Source organism: Cantharellus anzutake, assembly GCF_015039405.1.
Source record: "Cantharellus anzutake strain C23 chromosome Unknown EI90scaffold_147, whole genome shotgun sequence".
In the NCBI taxonomy this organism is placed as follows: domain Eukaryota; kingdom Fungi; phylum Basidiomycota; class Agaricomycetes; order Cantharellales; family Hydnaceae; genus Cantharellus; species Cantharellus anzutake.
In genome coordinates this window covers 154766-172404 of record NW_024067097.1, presented here as the reverse complement: position 1 = coordinate 172404, position 17639 = coordinate 154766, and the positions used below count along the sequence as shown (strand labels likewise).

General features: G+C 48.9%; 5 protein-coding genes across 5 annotated transcripts; 2 read left to right on the top strand and 3 right to left on the bottom strand.

The window, feature by feature from the left end:
• Nucleotides 1-179: 179 nt before the first annotated feature.
• Nucleotides 180-2582, bottom strand: EI90DRAFT_3282736 (aldehyde dehydrogenase domain-containing protein). Its single transcript, XM_039066910.1, has 11 exons — nucleotides 2366-2582; nucleotides 2095-2309; nucleotides 1934-2038; nucleotides 1811-1877; nucleotides 1741-1750; nucleotides 1466-1688; nucleotides 1254-1401; nucleotides 1029-1197; nucleotides 803-959; nucleotides 552-749; nucleotides 180-481 (listed from the first exon to the last, which is right to left on the bottom strand). Exons 1-11 carry the CDS (start codon nucleotides 2494-2496, stop codon nucleotides 384-386), a joined length of 1521 nt encoding a protein of 506 aa, XP_038908627.1. The 5' UTR covers nucleotides 2497-2582; the 3' UTR covers nucleotides 180-383.
• Nucleotides 2583-5650: 3068 nt separating this feature from the next.
• On the bottom strand, nucleotides 5651-7773 carry EI90DRAFT_3147623 (aldehyde dehydrogenase; the record flags this gene model as incomplete). Its single annotated transcript, XM_039065541.1, has 10 exons — nucleotides 5651-5748; nucleotides 5811-6008; nucleotides 6071-6227; nucleotides 6286-6454; nucleotides 6510-6657; nucleotides 6731-6953; nucleotides 7060-7133; nucleotides 7191-7295; nucleotides 7355-7569; nucleotides 7646-7773. The coding sequence occupies 10 exons, from the start codon at nucleotides 7771-7773 to the stop codon at nucleotides 5651-5653; spliced, it is 1515 nt and encodes a 504-aa protein (XP_038908626.1).
• Nucleotides 7774-8166: 393 nt separating this feature from the next.
• Nucleotides 8167-10025, top strand: EI90DRAFT_429221 (uncharacterized protein). The gene is made up of 2 exons (XM_039067607.1): nucleotides 8167-9681; nucleotides 9745-10025. Exon 1 carries the CDS (start codon nucleotides 8274-8276, stop codon nucleotides 9678-9680), a length of 1407 nt encoding a protein of 468 aa, XP_038908625.1. The 5' UTR covers nucleotides 8167-8273; the 3' UTR covers nucleotide 9681; nucleotides 9745-10025.
• An 815-nt stretch (nucleotides 10026-10840) lies between these two features.
• On the top strand, nucleotides 10841-13020 carry EI90DRAFT_2948058 (aldehyde dehydrogenase domain-containing protein; the record flags this gene model as incomplete). The annotated part of the gene is made up of 7 exons (XM_039055366.1): nucleotides 10841-10968; nucleotides 11086-11405; nucleotides 11633-11709; nucleotides 11773-12143; nucleotides 12245-12413; nucleotides 12475-12829; nucleotides 12923-13020. The coding sequence occupies 7 exons, from the start codon at nucleotides 10841-10843 to the stop codon at nucleotides 13018-13020; spliced, it is 1518 nt and encodes a 505-aa protein (XP_038908624.1).
• A 1644-nt stretch (nucleotides 13021-14664) lies between these two features.
• EI90DRAFT_3147621 (pyridoxal phosphate-dependent transferase) lies at nucleotides 14665-17125 on the bottom strand (the record flags this gene model as incomplete). Its single annotated transcript, XM_039065540.1, has 11 exons — nucleotides 14665-14730; nucleotides 14790-15080; nucleotides 15136-15413; nucleotides 15476-15590; nucleotides 15664-15709; nucleotides 15769-15916; nucleotides 15967-16018; nucleotides 16070-16118; nucleotides 16253-16466; nucleotides 16529-16879; nucleotides 16936-17125. 11 exons carry the CDS (start codon nucleotides 17123-17125, stop codon nucleotides 14665-14667), a joined length of 1800 nt encoding a protein of 599 aa, XP_038908623.1.
• Nucleotides 17126-17639: the final 514 nt, after the last annotated feature.

Here is a 17639-nt window from a genome sequence, read left to right as displayed (position 1 = left end):
CGAACTGCTTTTTTTTTTTTTAGTTCTATACGCTCCAGATGTCCCCAGATCACGCCTGAACGATCCTATGTGGACCCATGACTCCTGGGATTTACTGGTATATACTATAAGCACCGATATATCATGGTGGCTGTACCTAATTCTACAATTGCACGGTGTTGCAAACTTACACCCAGGCGGTTCTGTTAATTCACTCCACGTAACCGGTAGCACGTTCCATCCAACAATTATCACACGGAGAGAGTCTGCGTGTCGGCTCCCCAGCTGTTCCATCTCAGGATCTTCCAGGTAACATAGAGCCAGGTTCGCGACCATTGACTTCACTATAGATCGACTCTGATAACTCTAAAAGTACAATCACCCAAAAGAATACCACAGATCTGTTAAATCGGAGGGGAAGCTGACATGTTGATGTGCACCGCCTTCACTGCAGTATAATGCTCCAGAGCATATTCGCCAAGTTCACGGCCGATTCCGCTCTCTAAAAAGGGGCGAATCTCAGGTGGGAAACACGACGAAGAGGGGAGGGGTTAGAAGCACGAACTACGCACGTTTATACCCTCCAAAGGGGGCATTTAGGGAACTGGCACCATAGCAGTTTATCCACACGGTACCTGCTTTCAGTTGATTCGCCACGCTGATCGCGCGCGACACATCGCAGGTGAAGAGTCCTGCAGCGAGGCCGTAGACGGTATCATTTGCCATCCTCACCGCTTCTTCGTCACTTGAAAACTTGGCAATAACCACCACTGAGGGAGAATAATCGTCATGGGCCGCAAGCAGGTTGGAATGGAACACATGCCTGGACCAAATATCTCTTCTTTCATTATCGTCATATCGGCTTTTACGTCGGTGAAGATAGTCGGCTGAATGTAAAGTCCCTCGGCTCCATAACGTTCTCCCCCCAAATGTACTGTGGCGCCTTCCCTCTTCCCAATCTCGATATAATTCATGATTCGCTTGGGTCATGGTTGGAAAATCAGCTCTCATCATGTCGGGGGACAGTTATTATCCCGAAAGGCACTTACATTGAAATGGGTCTCGGTCACTTGAGGCCCCTGGAATGTATCTGGAAGAAAAGGATCGCCAATTCTCACAGACTTCATCTTTTCAGTGAACGCTGCCAAGAACTTGTCGTAGATGTCCTCGTGTACAAAGACACGCGAACCGGCTATGCATAGTTGGCCCTGGTTGGCTCTGAGGAGCAACTTCTGTGAGGACTCGGTGATAGGAGCAGAACGTAAAAGACTAACAAGGCACCAAAGGCCGCCCATGAAACCGCCCTGTCCAGGTCGGCATCCTGAAAAATAATGTTGGGTGATTTTCCGCCCAGCTCGAGGGTGACTCTCTTCAAGTTGGAAGCAGCGGCAGCTTTCATGACGTGCCTCCCAACCAGACTGCCTGAAGTTGTCCAAGCACATCGAACAGCATTAAAGGGTTGCGAGGCCTGAACATCACCACTTACTTCCAGTGAACGCGACCTTGTCAATATCCATATGGCTAGCGATCGCTGCGCCAGCTGTGTCCCCATATCCAGTAACAACATTAATCACACCCTTGGGAAACCCTGCTTCCTTGATCAGTTCACACATGCGGATCGCAGTGAGGGGCGTCCATTCCGAAGGCTTGATCACAACGGTGTTTCCTGTGGCTAGGGCAGGCGCAATTTTCACGGTGAACATGCCAAGCTGGACGAAATAGGTAAAGAACGTCAATCAGCAGCAGGGGCGAGCAGCTTACGGGAAGATTCCTATTAATTACGAACTATCAGCGTGCACACAGAAACCCATGGATGTTGATAAGGGCTGACCAGGGGATAATTTGACCAACTACGCCGATGGGTTCGTGGCGTGTGTACGCAAGTTTGGAGTCGTTGACTGACCAAAACTCAGTCATGAAGGATGGAAGCGTATTAACAGCTGGGACGCCAAACCTTCGATTGTCTTTCCCTGAATCTTATCGGCCCATCCAGCAAAGTACCTCAGGATACCGATGGTCCCTTCCACATCCATCATCTTGGCCGCAATCAATGCCTTCCCTGATTGACAAGAGAGTCAGCCTGCTGGCCCCGCGAGATCGCCCAAAGCAGCTTGCCGTTCTCCAGCGCCTCAAGTGCTGAAAGCTCATCCGCATTTTCCGCAACTAAGTCCGCCAAACGGTTTAATAGTCGTCTACGTTCCGTGGGAGGTGCCTTCATTCCCCATCTTTGCTCAAAAGCCTCCCGCGCGGCTCGCACTGCAATGTCAACATCCTTTTCTGTCGCTGCAGCCACAATTCCTATCGTTTTCCCACTTGTAGGGTTAACAATACTAGTGCGCCAGATGGATGTTTCGAGTGAGCTCAATTCAGAAGGATTTAAACTCACCCAATTCTGTTACCATCGACCGCATCAACGAACTCATTGTTGATAAACAGCCCCGTGCTAAAGAATGACCTTCCTCGGAATCCTCCTCCAGGAGCACTGTTGAAATCGAACTCAAACGATGGGGGCGACATGCATGAAGGGGACTGGATAAGACGGTGTGCACGCTAACAGAAATTCTATAGCTAGGTCTCTCAAAAAAATCTTTCAGCGTTTGTTCTGTTGTGAAAGGGACACTCTTAATAGAAAGCGTCGCGGTACAAATAATGGTAAATACATGGGGTCGAGGTCGTTTCCGAGTCATTATGTACGTAAGCCGCCTTATTTGACGTGATGACTCAGCCAAGAAAGTACCAAAGCATTTCCCTAGCAAATGGTTAAAGGCACCGCCGGCCCCTTACTACAGGCACACCCTACCCAGCGAAAGCTACACCAAAAAAAGGGTGCGAGAATCTACACTTCGGCGTAAGTTGGTCAGTTCTACACTCTCAACAGTACTGGGGCTGAAAATATCAAAGTGAGGACTCCTCCATTCTTCAGCAATCATGTTTTCGTTCGTGTGCAACGAGCGAATTCCAATAGTGTTTCGTTGATAGGGAATATGCATCTGAAGTATCGGACAAAGACGAAACGCACCTTGAATAGGGGCGCCAAATCCGGGAGAGGGCATGCCAATGAATTAGCTATGGAGGATGAATTCCGAATGTGACCTGGAATAAAGGAAGTCAGTCAGGACTGAACATATACTCAAGTACAAAGGATGGAAGGAAGATGGGGTTCAGAACAATTCTAGATTTTATTTTTCCTGTCACTTCATGAGACTGGTCATGATCGGTGGACATGTAAGGTTCACATCATACGGAGGAAGGATACAGAGGCAAATGCATCACAAATTATGAAGGTACGCACCAGATCTGCTCTTTAAAGGTACCGTAATAGTGGATGACATAACCCCCCTCCCTTCCCTCAGGGGAAGGGAGCGGATTCGGAATGGAGAAATGATATATTGTTGGATGTTGATAAGTGAAAGGGAACTAGGTGCAAACGTGTAGCACCAAAGCAGGGCTCTCTGATCGGCTATAAATTTGAGGAATGGCCGCGTTGCAATAGCCAGGATTGTACTGGCACTGTGCAATCAACCACGAGGAGCGAAAGGACTGCAACCTTTTCGGTTCTTGCCGCTTTTACCCATCTGAGAACCGGAAGCAACTTGGTCATCCCCTGAGTCTTACTCCCTTTTTCCCATGCTCTTCGAAAGGTCTCGAGACAGGATGAGACGGAAAGACTAAAAATCTGTAGCTTTCGAAGTTGCATGAAAAATAATATTTCTGGATTCTCTTCCAAGAGCATTCTTCAGTCAGTGCAAAGCCTGCATCTGCTCGTTGGCGCATCCTGCAGATATTTGAGGCGTGGTCCTCGCGTTCATGCACCCCAAATAGCACGGAACGCTCAATCAGTCGACTCGTATTGCCCTCTGTGTATTGCTCAGGACTTTGATCTGCCCGAGCGAAGGCGCTAGCTGCTAGACCACATATCATGTCGTTCACCAAGTGAACGATGTCCTTTTTCGTTGATGAAAATACATAGCACCCTATTTCAATTCCCTTGAATGCCTGAATTTCGAATCTTGTGGGCGAAAGACGCTCGCGGTCTCGCGTACTGCTCAGCTGATGGGTGTGTCTAAACCGGCGGTCTCAATTACTCGGAGGTGAGCCTGAGCCCGGGATTACCTTTGATTCAGTGGCAGCTTTCAAAATATGCCGTCCCAGTCCGTCGTGAGGTTCAATGGTAAGGCACCATATTACCTCGGTTACCCCATAAGTTAACCCACTCGACGAAATGAAGGTTGGTTTGCCAATGGCTGGGTATCGCCGCATGCTCAGGGAAACCCACCTCCTCGTGATAGCAGGCACACCAATGGTTGACAGTGAGAAGGGCTAATGTTCCTGTGACGAGCGTTGCTGCAATATCTCAGGGGAACATGGCAAGCTTGGGGATGAAGGAGGCGGCGCTGGTGCACGAAAGTTAAATGAAGAGATTAAAAAAGTACCGGGGAGTTTCTGAAACGATCCCAAAGAAGTGGGCATCGCAAGGCATAAAATCAGTGATCTGTCTTACTACAATGCTATGCGTTGTGGGATATCCTTAGTGACCCTCAATAATCTTCTAAATATTTGTCTGTCCATCCAGTGAAATACTTTGTTATGTTGATGAGAATTGGAGCTTCAGATGTCCAGGCCCATGCAGGACATAGAAGATATAGAAGATGCCTTTCCTGAACGCAACACTGGAAAGCCAGCCACCAATAAGGATTTAGTGGCTGAGACCCTCTGGCGTGTATCGCTCCACCAAGTCCGCGAGGGGATGATATGACTACATGAAATGGCAGTATTTACACGATCTTGACGCGGCGCTCCCTGCTGATGAAATGAAGAGACTTGGCGTTGTGCAAATTTGGATCCGTCATTTCGATGACACCCCAATATGTGATCCGAACATACCCTGAAAATTGGATGATTTATCAGAGCAACAGCATACTCCACAATGCCGTCGACGCTGTCAACAAACTCATTGTTGATAAAGAGGCTGACGCTGAATGAGATCATCCCACTGGATTGCGTGCGCCCATGCGCTTTGAAGTCGTGCTCCATAAAGACAGGTAGGCTCATTTTCTGGCAGAAGCATAGAAAGGAAGCGAAAGAGGGGAGGATATGGGCTGGAGCTTGTATCCACAGCTTCGAGCCGGGTAACAGACATCGTTCTAAAGAGGTCGCAAATCATCTGATACCGAATGTAATGAATCCGCAAAAGGATTAAGACTTTTGGTCCCATTGGTATATAAGCCCGTGGGTGGATGGGGAAAGTCCGAACGGGGCAATGTTTAGCTCAGAACGCCCATCAATGCTAGCGCTTTTACAGCACCGTGTGAAGACTTACAATTGAAGCTGGGCCAAAAAAAAAATGCTGCACTCAGCTGCGCATGAGCATATGCGGTCTGGATGTTCTAGGCTTTGACCACCATCAGTTCCACACCCGGAATTCCCCCGGATCTGTTTGCATGTTAGTGGGATCCATTCCCCGGCCATAGATTTGCGGGACATCTGCTCTGGGATTGAACACCCGAAATGATTGATCCAAGAGACGAGGCAAATTTCAACATGGTTAGATGAATACAAGGATACAGTCAAATCACGAATGCTTTCGCGCGTTCTGATAGCGGGGAGACGATCGCAGACAAGGGTCACTAGCACGCTGTCCAAACTCTGAAGGCTGGATTGGAAAATGCACTTAGATCGGCGGCGTAGCTGAAAGATTGATGTGCACGGCCTTCACTTCAGTGTAATTCTGGAGTGCATATTCACCGAGTTCTCGGCCAATTCCGCTCTCTAGTTGGTCGCCAATCAGCCGACAAAGGCCAAGGGGAGGCGGAGATCAAAGAACAGCTCACGTTTGTACCCGCCAAATGGTAAGGTCACTTCGACTTTGTTGAACTCGTTTATCCATACGGTTCCAGACTTAAGCTTGTTCGAAACGTCGATGGCACGGGATATATCTTTCGTGAAGATGCCTGCTGCTAACCCGTACAACGTGTCGTTCGCCAGACGCACAGCTTCCTCATCATTTGAGAACTTGGCAACGACAACAACTGGAGTTGGTGGCCACTATGAGTAAAGTGGTTGAGTCGGAGCGATTGGAAAGTTCGCATACCTGGGCCAAATATCTCTTCCCTCATAATTTTCATATCCGGCTTCACGTCCGTGAAAATGGTAGGCTCGATGAAAAAGCCTTCCGTACCATGCTGACTTCCACCAAGGTGGAGTGTGGCACCATCTTTCTTGCCACTCTCGATATAACCCATTATACGCTGAAATGTGAAAGGGAAAACGTTAACTTCAGCTTGGAGCGGAACATCAATAACCTGCCTTGAATTGCGTTTCGGATGCTTGGGGGCCTTGGAAAGTGTCTGGAGCGAATGGGTTCCCAACTTTCAGGCTCTTCAGCTTCTCCGTAAACTTCAGCAAGAACTCATCATATATCTTCTCATGCACATAGACACGCGAGCCAGCGCTGCAAGTTTGGCCGTGGTTGAATCTTTAAAAGACGCCTCAGAGAACCCACCAGAGAAGGGGATAATGCTATCACTTACACAATACCAAAGGCGGCCCAGCTGACGGCCTTGTCCAAGTCGGCGTCATCAAAAATGATAGACGGAGATTTCCCGCCCAGTTCTAGGGTGACCTTCTTCAAGTTCGAAGCAGCCGCCGATTTGAGGATATGCCTTCCCACGAGCGTGCCTTAAAGCGATGCTGATCATCAGTTTTCTCCTCTTCTTCCTCGCCGAATGATCGCCGAAGAGGAGCGGCTTACTTCCAGTGAAAGCAACCTTATCAATGTCCATATGGCTCGATATGGCAGCGCCCGCAACACTTCCAAGTCCTGTAACAACGTTTAGAACGCCCTTGGGGAATCCGGCCTCCTTCGCAAGAGCCGCAACACGGATGGCCGTGAGTGGCGTCCACTCGGACGGCTTGATGACGATAGTGTTCCCGGTGGCAAGTGCAGGGGGAATCTTCCAAGCGAACATGCCGAGCTAGAGAGGATTCGAATTCAGCGTCAATCCACAGGAAAAGCTGCGGTTCGCACGGGGAAGTTCCTGACACTGGGTATTAGATCATGTCATTCGCGTCATTGGATACCACTGACCAGGGAATAATCTGACCGACGACTCCAATGGGCTCATGGCGTGTATATGCAAACTTGGCGTCATTCACTAAAAAAGGAGATTGGAAATTTCAGCTGGGAATTCTTGAATACGTTAGCGACTGGCCTTCAATGGTCTTCCCATGGATTTTGTCCGCCCACCCGGCATAGTATCTCAACGTGTTCACGAAGCCTTGAACATCTACAAATCGTGACACGAAAACAGTCTTTCCTAGAACATTATCGAGGTTATTGACAGTATTATGGGCTACCAAACCAAAGAAAACCTACCATTATTCAGACTTTCCAGGGCAGCAAGCTCATCAGCATGTTGTTCCACCAAATCGGCAAGACGGTGTATCAATCGAGCACGCTCGGGGGGTGGGACCTTGGTTCCCCATCTCTGTTCAAACGCTTCTCGAGCCGCCTTCACGGCAATGTCGATGTCCTTGTCAGTGGCTGCACTGACATGACCAAGAGGCTTCCCGTCCGTCGGGTTTACGAGCCTTATCGAAGGTTTGAGGGGGAGAACGCATGTGTGTGAATGTGACTTGGTAACTGAGAGTTGGAAACTTGACTCACTCGACAGTCGAACCTTCAACAGATTCCACAAACTCATTGTTGATGAACAGCCCTGCGCTGAAAGCAACCTTTCCGGTGAAGTTTCCACCCGTCGTTTGAAAGTCAAACTCGAAGGTTGGGGGTGCCATCCTAGGTCTTTTTAAATCGGAGGTAGCCCTAATGGGCTCCTCCATATTTATACCTCAGGGGAAATCTCACAGACCGGACCAATGATCAGGTTACATTCAAATGCGGTGAGGGTGTTGAATTACGACATGTGAAGCTAGATGCCGAATGTTAAAGCACAAAGGCAAATTTACGGACGTGGCTAGAACTTTGTCTAACCCCGCGCGCGCCCGACGAACAACGTTGCGTTCAACATTCTTGAATTGGACTAAAAAGCTCGAGCAAAGAAATTGAGTCGTGGGCTTCATCGAGCCGACGAGTTGCGGTGCGCAATAGGTGATCCGTCGGGTGCAGTGAAGCCGATTCGATTCACGAGGATATAATATTATGAAGAATGAGGGTTTGGGTTTGGTTGGTGGGGTTGGGTTGATATGAGCTGAAATTTTTATGAGTCAAATTGACTCCACACGTGCAATTCAAAACCTGTGAAACCGCCTGTCAAACACATCCACAAGCAACGGCAATGCGCACTTTCGAAGATATTCCCAATGAAATTATCATGCACATTGCTCGGGATGTGTCATCCTCCTCTGAGCTCATCTCTCTCACACTCACATCCCGTCGTTTACGTGGCATTGCCGAAACTCAGCTATATCGGTCCGTGTCTCTCGAGGACGGTGGCCACGAGACAGAAGACGAACGCCAACTTCGAGGATTCGTACATACGCTTATTTCGCGGCCTGAACTACGACCACTCACCCGGCATCTTGCCATTTCATGGTATGGCCTTTATGATGAAGAGGAAACAAAGCCAGAAATGCCATACGTTGCAGACGAAAGCAAACTGAGTACTCTCCAAACTTTAGCGCGCGAAAAGGGAATGTCAGCTCGTGCTGTTTCCGACCTCAAGAAGGGTTGGTGTCGACCTTACTTTTCATTGTTGATGCATATCCTGCCGTCGTTGGAAAGTCTAGTGATACGGGAAATGAATTCTGATGCAGTGATAACCACAAAGTGGGCCTGGGGTCCCGGTGAATATCATGGGCCCCTCCCCGTAGCCTTCCAGTCTTTGAGGAGTTTCGAGCTGAACTTCCACATGGACGAGGATGGTCTGCGCGCTGCGGATGTCGTCCCCTTTATGTCCCTTCCCGCTCTCAACTCATTCCGAGTGAGCCAATTTGCAGGATGGGGTACGGTTCGTTGGCACAAGGCGGAATCCAGCAATGATGCAGAATCCAACAATGATGCAGAATCCAACAATGCAGAATTCAGCAATGATGCAGAATTCAGCGACGATGACGGTCCGGCACCTCGAATTTTTCAAAGCATGCGCTTCACCAACCGATCGTCAAAACTCAAGAAGCTTGATTTCAACTTGAGCGTTGTTGCCCCAGAGCTATTGGATGGCATTTTGCAAATCCCTGAAGCGTTGGATATACTGATTTATGATAATGGCGGTGATGCTGTCTTATATCATGAGATCGATCCTCCTGCTTTCTGCAGGGCTCTCCGACACCAAATCCGGAGTCTGACCACTCTCCGCATTACGGTTTCAGGCTATTTGGCGGATATCGATGAAAGTCTTGAACCCATGGGTACCCTCAGTGATTTCATTTCGCTAAAGAAGCTCTCTGTCCCATGCTTGTACCTATTCGGGCATCCGTGTGTCGTTGACGATGGGCCGCAAGAGAGCCGCAAATTCTTTGATTTGCTCCCACCGAATCTCTCCAGTGTGACTATCGGCACGGAAGACTGGGACGTGGAAAAGTTTATTGATGCTGTTGGCGGGGGAGAAGATGAGGGATGGAGGAGTTTACTAAGTCAACGCCTACCGCACTTGGAAGAATTCATCGTTACTTCGGAGGAGCCCAATAATGCTGCAGCGACACTGGAGGTGATGGGAATAAACTTTAAGCTCCTCACGTACTAGCGTACGCTTTTATTATCCTATAATTACGATGCGTTCAACTGATTTGTGTAAATCCTATCGCCAGGCACCCATCACAAGTACATAGTCCAGGCAGTTATGACAGTTAGATCCATCGGACACCTGGGACAATCATTTCTACATCTTGGATTATCATTTCGACAATTTTCGACGTTCAGTCACTTAGCTTGATTACAGTAGTAACTAGCTCGTTCATGCCATCCATGGGGCTTCTTTTGGGCTGGCGGCGGGTAGTATGGCATACGATTGGCAATAGTACACATGCTCACACATAGCAGGACTCGGTGGTACCAGGTCCTACTCTTGATAGTAGCTTTAATGATGGCGGCATATGTAGTACATATATGCACTTGGCCACCTTCACCTCAAGCATGCCGCTATCGTTCATAGGAAGTGAGATGGTGGTCGTGCGAAGCAATATCAGTTTGCAAAATCAGCAAATTTGTCGCTGCACGATGCAAAGGTTTGGTGCGCATACATGCATGGTCACGGTCAAGTGGGTAGTCTGCAAACTATGTCTGGACTGATTTTTATTTTTGGGGTATACAACTAACTATACTAGAGCCGTGTTCGCCCATAGTAACTAGAATGACCCAACACTAGTGAACATGCGACGCGACGGCCCACGGAGATTCCAGGGCCGAAATTTGATATCATACAATAAATTCGGCCAACTCCGCTGCAAAACATGGGTACGAGTCTGGGTTCGACGACTTGTGCATCCGTCATACTACTGGGAAACCATGACGATGGAAAGCGTTATCGTGGCGCAGTGGCGCAGTTGATTATTATTATTTTCACCAAGTTGTAAGTTGTGGAATCGCTCGGCCAGTGTGGGATGGCTCGCGATCGGAGGAGAAAAGGTCATCGGGCCTCATACCCATTGTTAGGAACGTTGATCTCCAATGCGCTAGGCTTCTTCTGTTCCAATAGAGCTTGATCACCTGCCTAGAAATGAATCTATCATGACTCTCACCCTACGGATCCGGAGAACCCTAGTTTGTCCAATCCCAATCCAGTTCTTGCTCATGAAACCCTGAATGTGGAGGTGCAGTTCTTCCAGACGTAGATAAGGCTCCCTCCATCTCCAAATCGTAACCTCCCCAAATCCCCCCCTCTCTTTCAACACCCAACGATCCAGTATGGCTCCTCCTAATTTCGAGTACGACTTTAAGGACTTGGCGGGTAACTTTCACGGAAAGTCTTCCTTTAACTCTGGACTCTATATCAATGGAGAATTCGTCGAGGGTGTTGACAAAACCACCGTCGAGTGCGTAGGGAGCGGACCCTTTACCCCAGACTCCATCTAACTTTGTTTCCACTTTGTTGTCTTTATTCCCACCCTGCCCAATCCCCACGATGTAACTCCCTTAATCCTCTCCCACAGAATCGTCAACCCCGCGACCGGGAAACCCCTCAGCAATATCCCAGCTGCGACCGACAAAGACGTCGATATAGCCGTCAAAGCCGCTCGAGAAGCTTTCGAGACACGTTGGGGAACCAAAGTCCCTCCTACCGAACGTGCAAGACTTTTATTCAAGTTGGCAGATTTGATCGAAGCGAACGCTGATGAACTTGCCGCGTTGGAATCTTTGAATAATGGAAAGGCGTTTGCAATCGCTAGAGCGGTGGATCTGCAGGGGGCCATCGATACGTTTAGGTATTATGCTGGGTGGGCGGACAAGGTTCATGGGAAGACGATCGAAGGTGGGTCGTGAGACCCCATGTTTTTACCTCGCATTCAACGCCCCGTCTGATTCGTTATTCAACATTCGCTGCCCTCTCACCCTTGGGTGACTGATTGTACCTACTCGCTCGTCTGGTGGTCCCGATCCCTCCCTGCTTACATTATTCGACGACGCCACCTACCGCTTCATGTCTTGCCGGAATTACCGCCATCCTCCTTGATGATGGTTCGTTTGGTTGGTGAACAGTGAACGATACCAAATTTGCTTATACCCGCCACGAGCCTATTGGAGTCGTTGGTCAGATCACGCCGTGGAACTTCCCCGTGCGTCATCCTCGCTTGTCCCTGACGACGTTGGAGGAATGAATGTTCCTTCATCTTACTTAGCTCTGGATGCTCTCATGGAAACTGGCCCCAGCCCTCGCAACAGGAAACACGATCGTCTTCAAGCCCTCGGAATGGACTCCTCTCACAGCCATCCGCGTGGCCTCCCTCATCGAAGAAGTTGGGTTCCCTCGGGGTGTTGTGAACATCCTGACTGGTATAGGGAACACAGCTGGGGCGGCCATCAGCGCACACATGGGGATTGATAAGGTTGCGTTCACGGGGAGTACGCTCGTGGGGAGACATATTTTGAAGAGTGCAGCAAACTCGAATCTAAAGAAGGTTACGCTTGAGTTGGGCGGAAAGAGTCCTGCTATTATTTGGGATGACGCTGAGTTGGACACAGCTGTCTCATGGGCTGCCTTCGGTATTGGGTGAGTAGTTCCTTCCACTCTCTCTCTTTCTCTCTTCCTTTTCGTGATTCAGGGACTGATCAGCATGATTCCGTACCCCCTTTCTTTGGTCTTTTTTTTAGATTCAACCATGGACAGACATGTTGTGCTGGTTCGCGAGTGTTTGTGCACGAGAAGATTTACGATACTTTCCTTGAAAAGTTCACGAAGAAGTTGAAGGAGATTAAAGTCGGTGATCCGTTCCAACCCGATACTTTCCAGGGGCCACAAGTCTCTGAGACACAATACAACGTGCGCGTCCCTTCTATTCAAATTATTAGTCTAGCCCTAATGCTCGATCGCCTGCTTTCAGCGCATCATGAACCACATCAGCATTGGTAAGAAAGAAGGTGCTACAGTTCACCTTGGAGGCGAACGCCACGGAACGGAAGGGTTCTTCATCCAACCAACTATCTTCACCGACGTCAAGCCCGAAATGACCATCGTCAAAGAAGAAATTTTTGGACCTGTCGTCGTCTTGGCTAGGTTCAACAATGAGGAAGAGTTGATTAGATTGGCGAACGATAGTGTTTATGGGTTGGCAGCTGCTGTGTTTACGAGGGACGTCAGCAGAGCCATTGGGATTACGAATCGCTTGAAGGCCGGGACTGTTTGGGTTAATTGTTATAACCTTTTGGATGTCAACGTTCCGTTTGGAGGGTATAAACGTGAGTGTAGTCCCCCCCCCCCACTTTTTTTGTGTTTGCGGGTTCTTATAGTGGTGTGTTGTTGTTTGCTGATGATGGTGTTTCTGATCGCAGAGAGCGGCATCGGACGTGAGTGTGGAGAGTACGCTCTGGCGAACTATACCGAAGTCAAGGCTGTTCATATCAATCTTACCGGTCAGCCTCCGATCTAAAATGGCGCATGTTCCGCGCTTTTGGTGCCAACACTTTGTACTCCCTTTACCAATTCTGCTCTTACTCTTTCTCGCTTGCTTTTAACGCTCCTCGGCTAGCCTGTCGTCGCTGCACTCGAAAGAAATGTGTTGTACCAACGCCCAACTATCTCGGTCTCTTGGTTGTCATGTATGCACAGGAAGGATATATGCTTGATTTTCAAGAATTAGAAAGTGAAACGTTGATGGATCCCCATATGGGGTGCTCCGTTCTTTTGCCAACCATCTGGTGTCCGCAACTTTGAGGATGCCGTCAACCTGTCATGGATCATATCTCTTATCTTCTCGCAGCCGTGTAGCGGTTGATTCATCGGCTTCACTTTTTTCCTCCATGAAATTGCTCTGTAATCTTCTCGATCACCTGGTACCCTCCATCAGGATCAATTAATTACGCACACACCCCTGAGTTAATTTCCTCATCACATCCATCATCGCGTTCTCGGCTGGGCTCGTATGCTTTACTTTCTGAGAATTCCACACATCTACGTTCATTCTCATTGTGATCACTATCCCACGTCAGTCTCGTCTTTTGCTCCTCTCACTGTCGGTTTCTGGTTTGTGGGAGAGCGCTACTATACTTGCGCATATAGTAAAACTAATAGTGTGATGGTTCGATCTCATTCTCTCGGTGTTGAAAAACTTTATTCCCCCCAGTGCCGTGTGTGTACGTGAATTCTGGATGTTTAGCTTGCGAACTTTTCTTTTCCCTCAGTTCTCTACACTATTGAGCTTGGGACTAATCCACTGCTTGGTTATTGTTTCTTCTCATGATTGGAATTACTCCACGTATACTTACAACTACGTACTTAGCATTCATTTCTGGACATCACGGAATCATAGCAAGCGAGTCATCCCACCCTTTCTATTCTTCCATTCTAATCCTCCCAACAGTCATCTCATGTTCCTTGTCACTTCCAGCCTGGGCATTCCCTGAAGTACATGTGGAGCCCCCCCCCCTCAGAATCCTGAAGGTGAAGATGACTTCCGAGCAGGGTCTAATAGTCCCTAGGAGTGTACATCTGAGTCAAATGGGTAGCAATTGATTAATTGTACCACCAGTAATACGGAATAGCATGCATCATATAATCCTTCCGCCACACTTATTCCTTGCAAGATGCTCGGCTCCATCTATTAATCCAAGTGGTTGTATGTTCAACGTAGAGACCTGTACCCGTCACGGAATCAGTAGTCATTACCTAAAATGCCGGTCCCCGGGGGTCATGCTGACGTTCGCATCGGTGATGCGGGCCACAGACCCAGTAGATGACTCGATCCCATTTCTCTGACCAACCCCTAGATCTATCAGTAGCAATCGCCAGCACTGACAATATGTAAGGTGTGGGCTTGGACGACGGACATGCACAGGGATAGGAACCCGACCATGACAACGGAACACGGATGATAACGGATGTGTTCGTTTCATCCCTCGCACAAAACTGTTCATCCCGGACAGGCGATTTGCAGTTGTTGCAGTCGATGGCAGGTTTCGAACATTTTGGCTTATCTCATATATATGGCGTTCGCGGGTAATGTAACTGACCTCACCGGATGGGTTATCCTCAGACGGGATTATATACAGTATGAACATCTATAGGGATTAAGAGTTTAAAGGTAGAATCGCTTCCTAAGGACGTTCGCAAAGCGGGTTATCCCGAGACGTAACTCCTCAACCTGTCGACTCAAATTTATAAACGTCGCCTTCGATCAATATTTAGAGACCGGAAACTCACCGTTGCCATGGAGTAGCTCATTCGCAAATGGCCATACTTCCCATGCTCACTCATCGTGGTCCAATACTTCTCACCCATGCCAACTTGGATTAGGGCCCCAGTGTCCGGTGACACTGCTTCCGCAGATATAAGTCTAGCGTCGTCATCAGTACCAAATATCCAGCCGGGGGCAAAGAGAACGTGATCCTCCGCAAGCTCCGTCCAGAACTGGGCCTCGAGCGCATCATCCGGTGTCTTCGGTGGAGGAGCAGTGGGCGAATACGATTTATGGTTGTACATATGAAGTTTCAGCTATAGAAGGCATCTCATTAGCCGAGCATTGTGATCCAAAGGAAGAAATACTTACCCATAAAAACATCCCCGCAGTTGGTACTACGAAACTGAATAATATATTTCCCTTCTTCTCGTTCACACTCTGAGACCTGTTCCGAGCTACGAAAACCTTGACATCCCCACTGAGCGGTAAAATCCTTCCTTTGGTGTCATCGGTTTCTTCCTCCTTGAGGTCGAAGATTTCACCAAGTACATCAATTATAGTGTCTCGTCGCTGAGTGTACGCCACTCGGATACCCTGTAACCAGCGAATATACCCAGGGTATTTCCATTGGTGAACAAGGAGTTGGGCTACCAGCGCCTGGAAAGGGAAGCATTAAGACAGCGGTACCGGGATACCATGGGATGTTAACACGCCTGAACGAAGCCACTTGGCGCTTGGGTCGTAGTTTCGGATTGGCGTTCCAGTCTCTCAGCGAAAAGAGAGTTCGTGGTAAACCAGCCGAGGCGACATCCTGGTGCAATGGTCTGACAAAATGAAAACGGGAACAATTCGTGCCCTCAGCTCGCTTGTAGAAAATCAGGCCTAAGAGTTGTTTGCCTTTGAGAACGTGTCCATGCGTATGACTCTTCCTTGGTAATCGAACCTAAGCAAGAAAATTGAGCCATTTGAGCTCTCTCACATAACGTGGCACTGTGAACTTGCCTCAAAAAACTGGGCTCCAGGCTGTCGATAAACCTCAACTCGTCATCTCCGCTTATGGCAGAGGATGATGAATCTGGGCGAAAGCTGGGCGCAACGTACTCCCCGACTTGTAGGAAGAAGTAGGGATCATCCTCCACAATGATGACATCTGCCGCAAGGGAGTTGATATTGAATTGGGGTGTGACTTGTGTGGCTTACCATATTTAACGCAAACCTCGTAGATCGCCTTCTTGCGCTTGGCACCCATAGTCTGTCATTGAATAAATCAATGGTACGATAGGACTGCAGATGGAATCCCAACCGTGCCACATGGATTCTGACCAACTGGGACCGTGTAGAGAACTGGGAGTCTGTTGTCAGCTTCATGACTAAACGATCGACAACTGGTGGAATATCCCGCACCATGAGGCCTAAGGCGACAAAATTGAAAAAAAAAATGACCGTCAGGCACGTAATCCCCAGATCCCAGTTTGAGGCGTCCTACCTCGGCCCTCCTCTGCGAGCAGGGTTCCAGTGCTCAAGAACTTCTTCGAGTGCATCGGCGCGGAGTCCCTGTCCATCCATGGCCACACCAACGGGTTTTACGCCATATGGTGCTGCCGCCGATAGGGCGGAAGTGTATGCCCAGTCTTCGGTCAAGAGATAATCGCCGAATTCACAGAAGGTCTGCACGACTTTTACCCAACCGTCGGTGTTGCCTGCATATCATTATTGCAATCAAGTCCAGGGAAAAGGGAAGTGAAACTAGTTAAGAACTGACCAACGTGGAGAAGGACCGCAGAATCTGTGTTCAGGGGCTGGTATACTTTACGCGTGAAATGAGTGATAAATTCAACCAGGGCAGGGTGACCTTGAGCGGTGCCATACTGAAGAGAAGTGCTTAATTGTATGGCGGTTGGCGACTTGGGATCCGGTGAGAATTTAGGTATTGTGAAGGGCCGCGTACGAGGCATGTGTTTGGTGCTCGCGAACAGCCAACCCCAGAGCCACGACATCGGCCCAAAGGTGTCTTGTGTATGTGATGCGGGGGACGGCCCGCCCAAAGATTCTGGGACCAACGCGTCTGCTGAAATCGAGTCAAACGGAAAGTACTCAGGCGGAGGCATTCCTCCTGGACAACAATGTCAGTCGAGAGCTCAGCAACGCTAAAATATACTATTGTTAGACCTGCGAAAGATATCATTTCAGGGTCGTCCAGCCATTTGAAAAGGCTCTTGAGCGTCGATGCAGGACGTCGCTTAGACAGTTGCGAAAGGTGATGAGATAAATCAATGTCGGGCTTGACAGTTGTAGCATAGTCGGAATAATGTTCCTTCTCAATATCTTCACAGTACACCCTCGCAAACGCAGTAGCCATGTACGTCGACAAGGAGAATTACTAATAGTAAGGACACCGGTCAATCAGGCAGGGGATATACCGGTCAATGACCTGACGGGCCTCGGGCATATGTGGCAGTGCCGCATCTGCCGACACTTGTTGGGTCCGCATTACGCAAAAGGACGTAGATACAAAGCGCTAATCAGGCACTCAGAGCAAGAGGGATCAGGATACGAATACAAGAAGGGGGTCACAACTTGCGCGAGGCGAACTTTCATCTCCAATGGATTACGTGCTAATCATGCACCGAATCGCATCTTTTTCTATAGACGTTAGTTGCAAACTGCCAACTTAGGATGCCTCCGGACATTCGCGAGCAATCTAGCAAAGGGGTGTCATACGAGCGTGCGCGTCAAAATCATCGCTGCTCAAATGCTGAGGAATACCAATAACGTACGTGTCCTTCTTGGTGACAATGGTAACAGGTTTTACTTCGTGGGCCAAAGCCGCTCTCACCAGCGTCCGGACAATCCCTGGCGATCTAAGGGGGGCC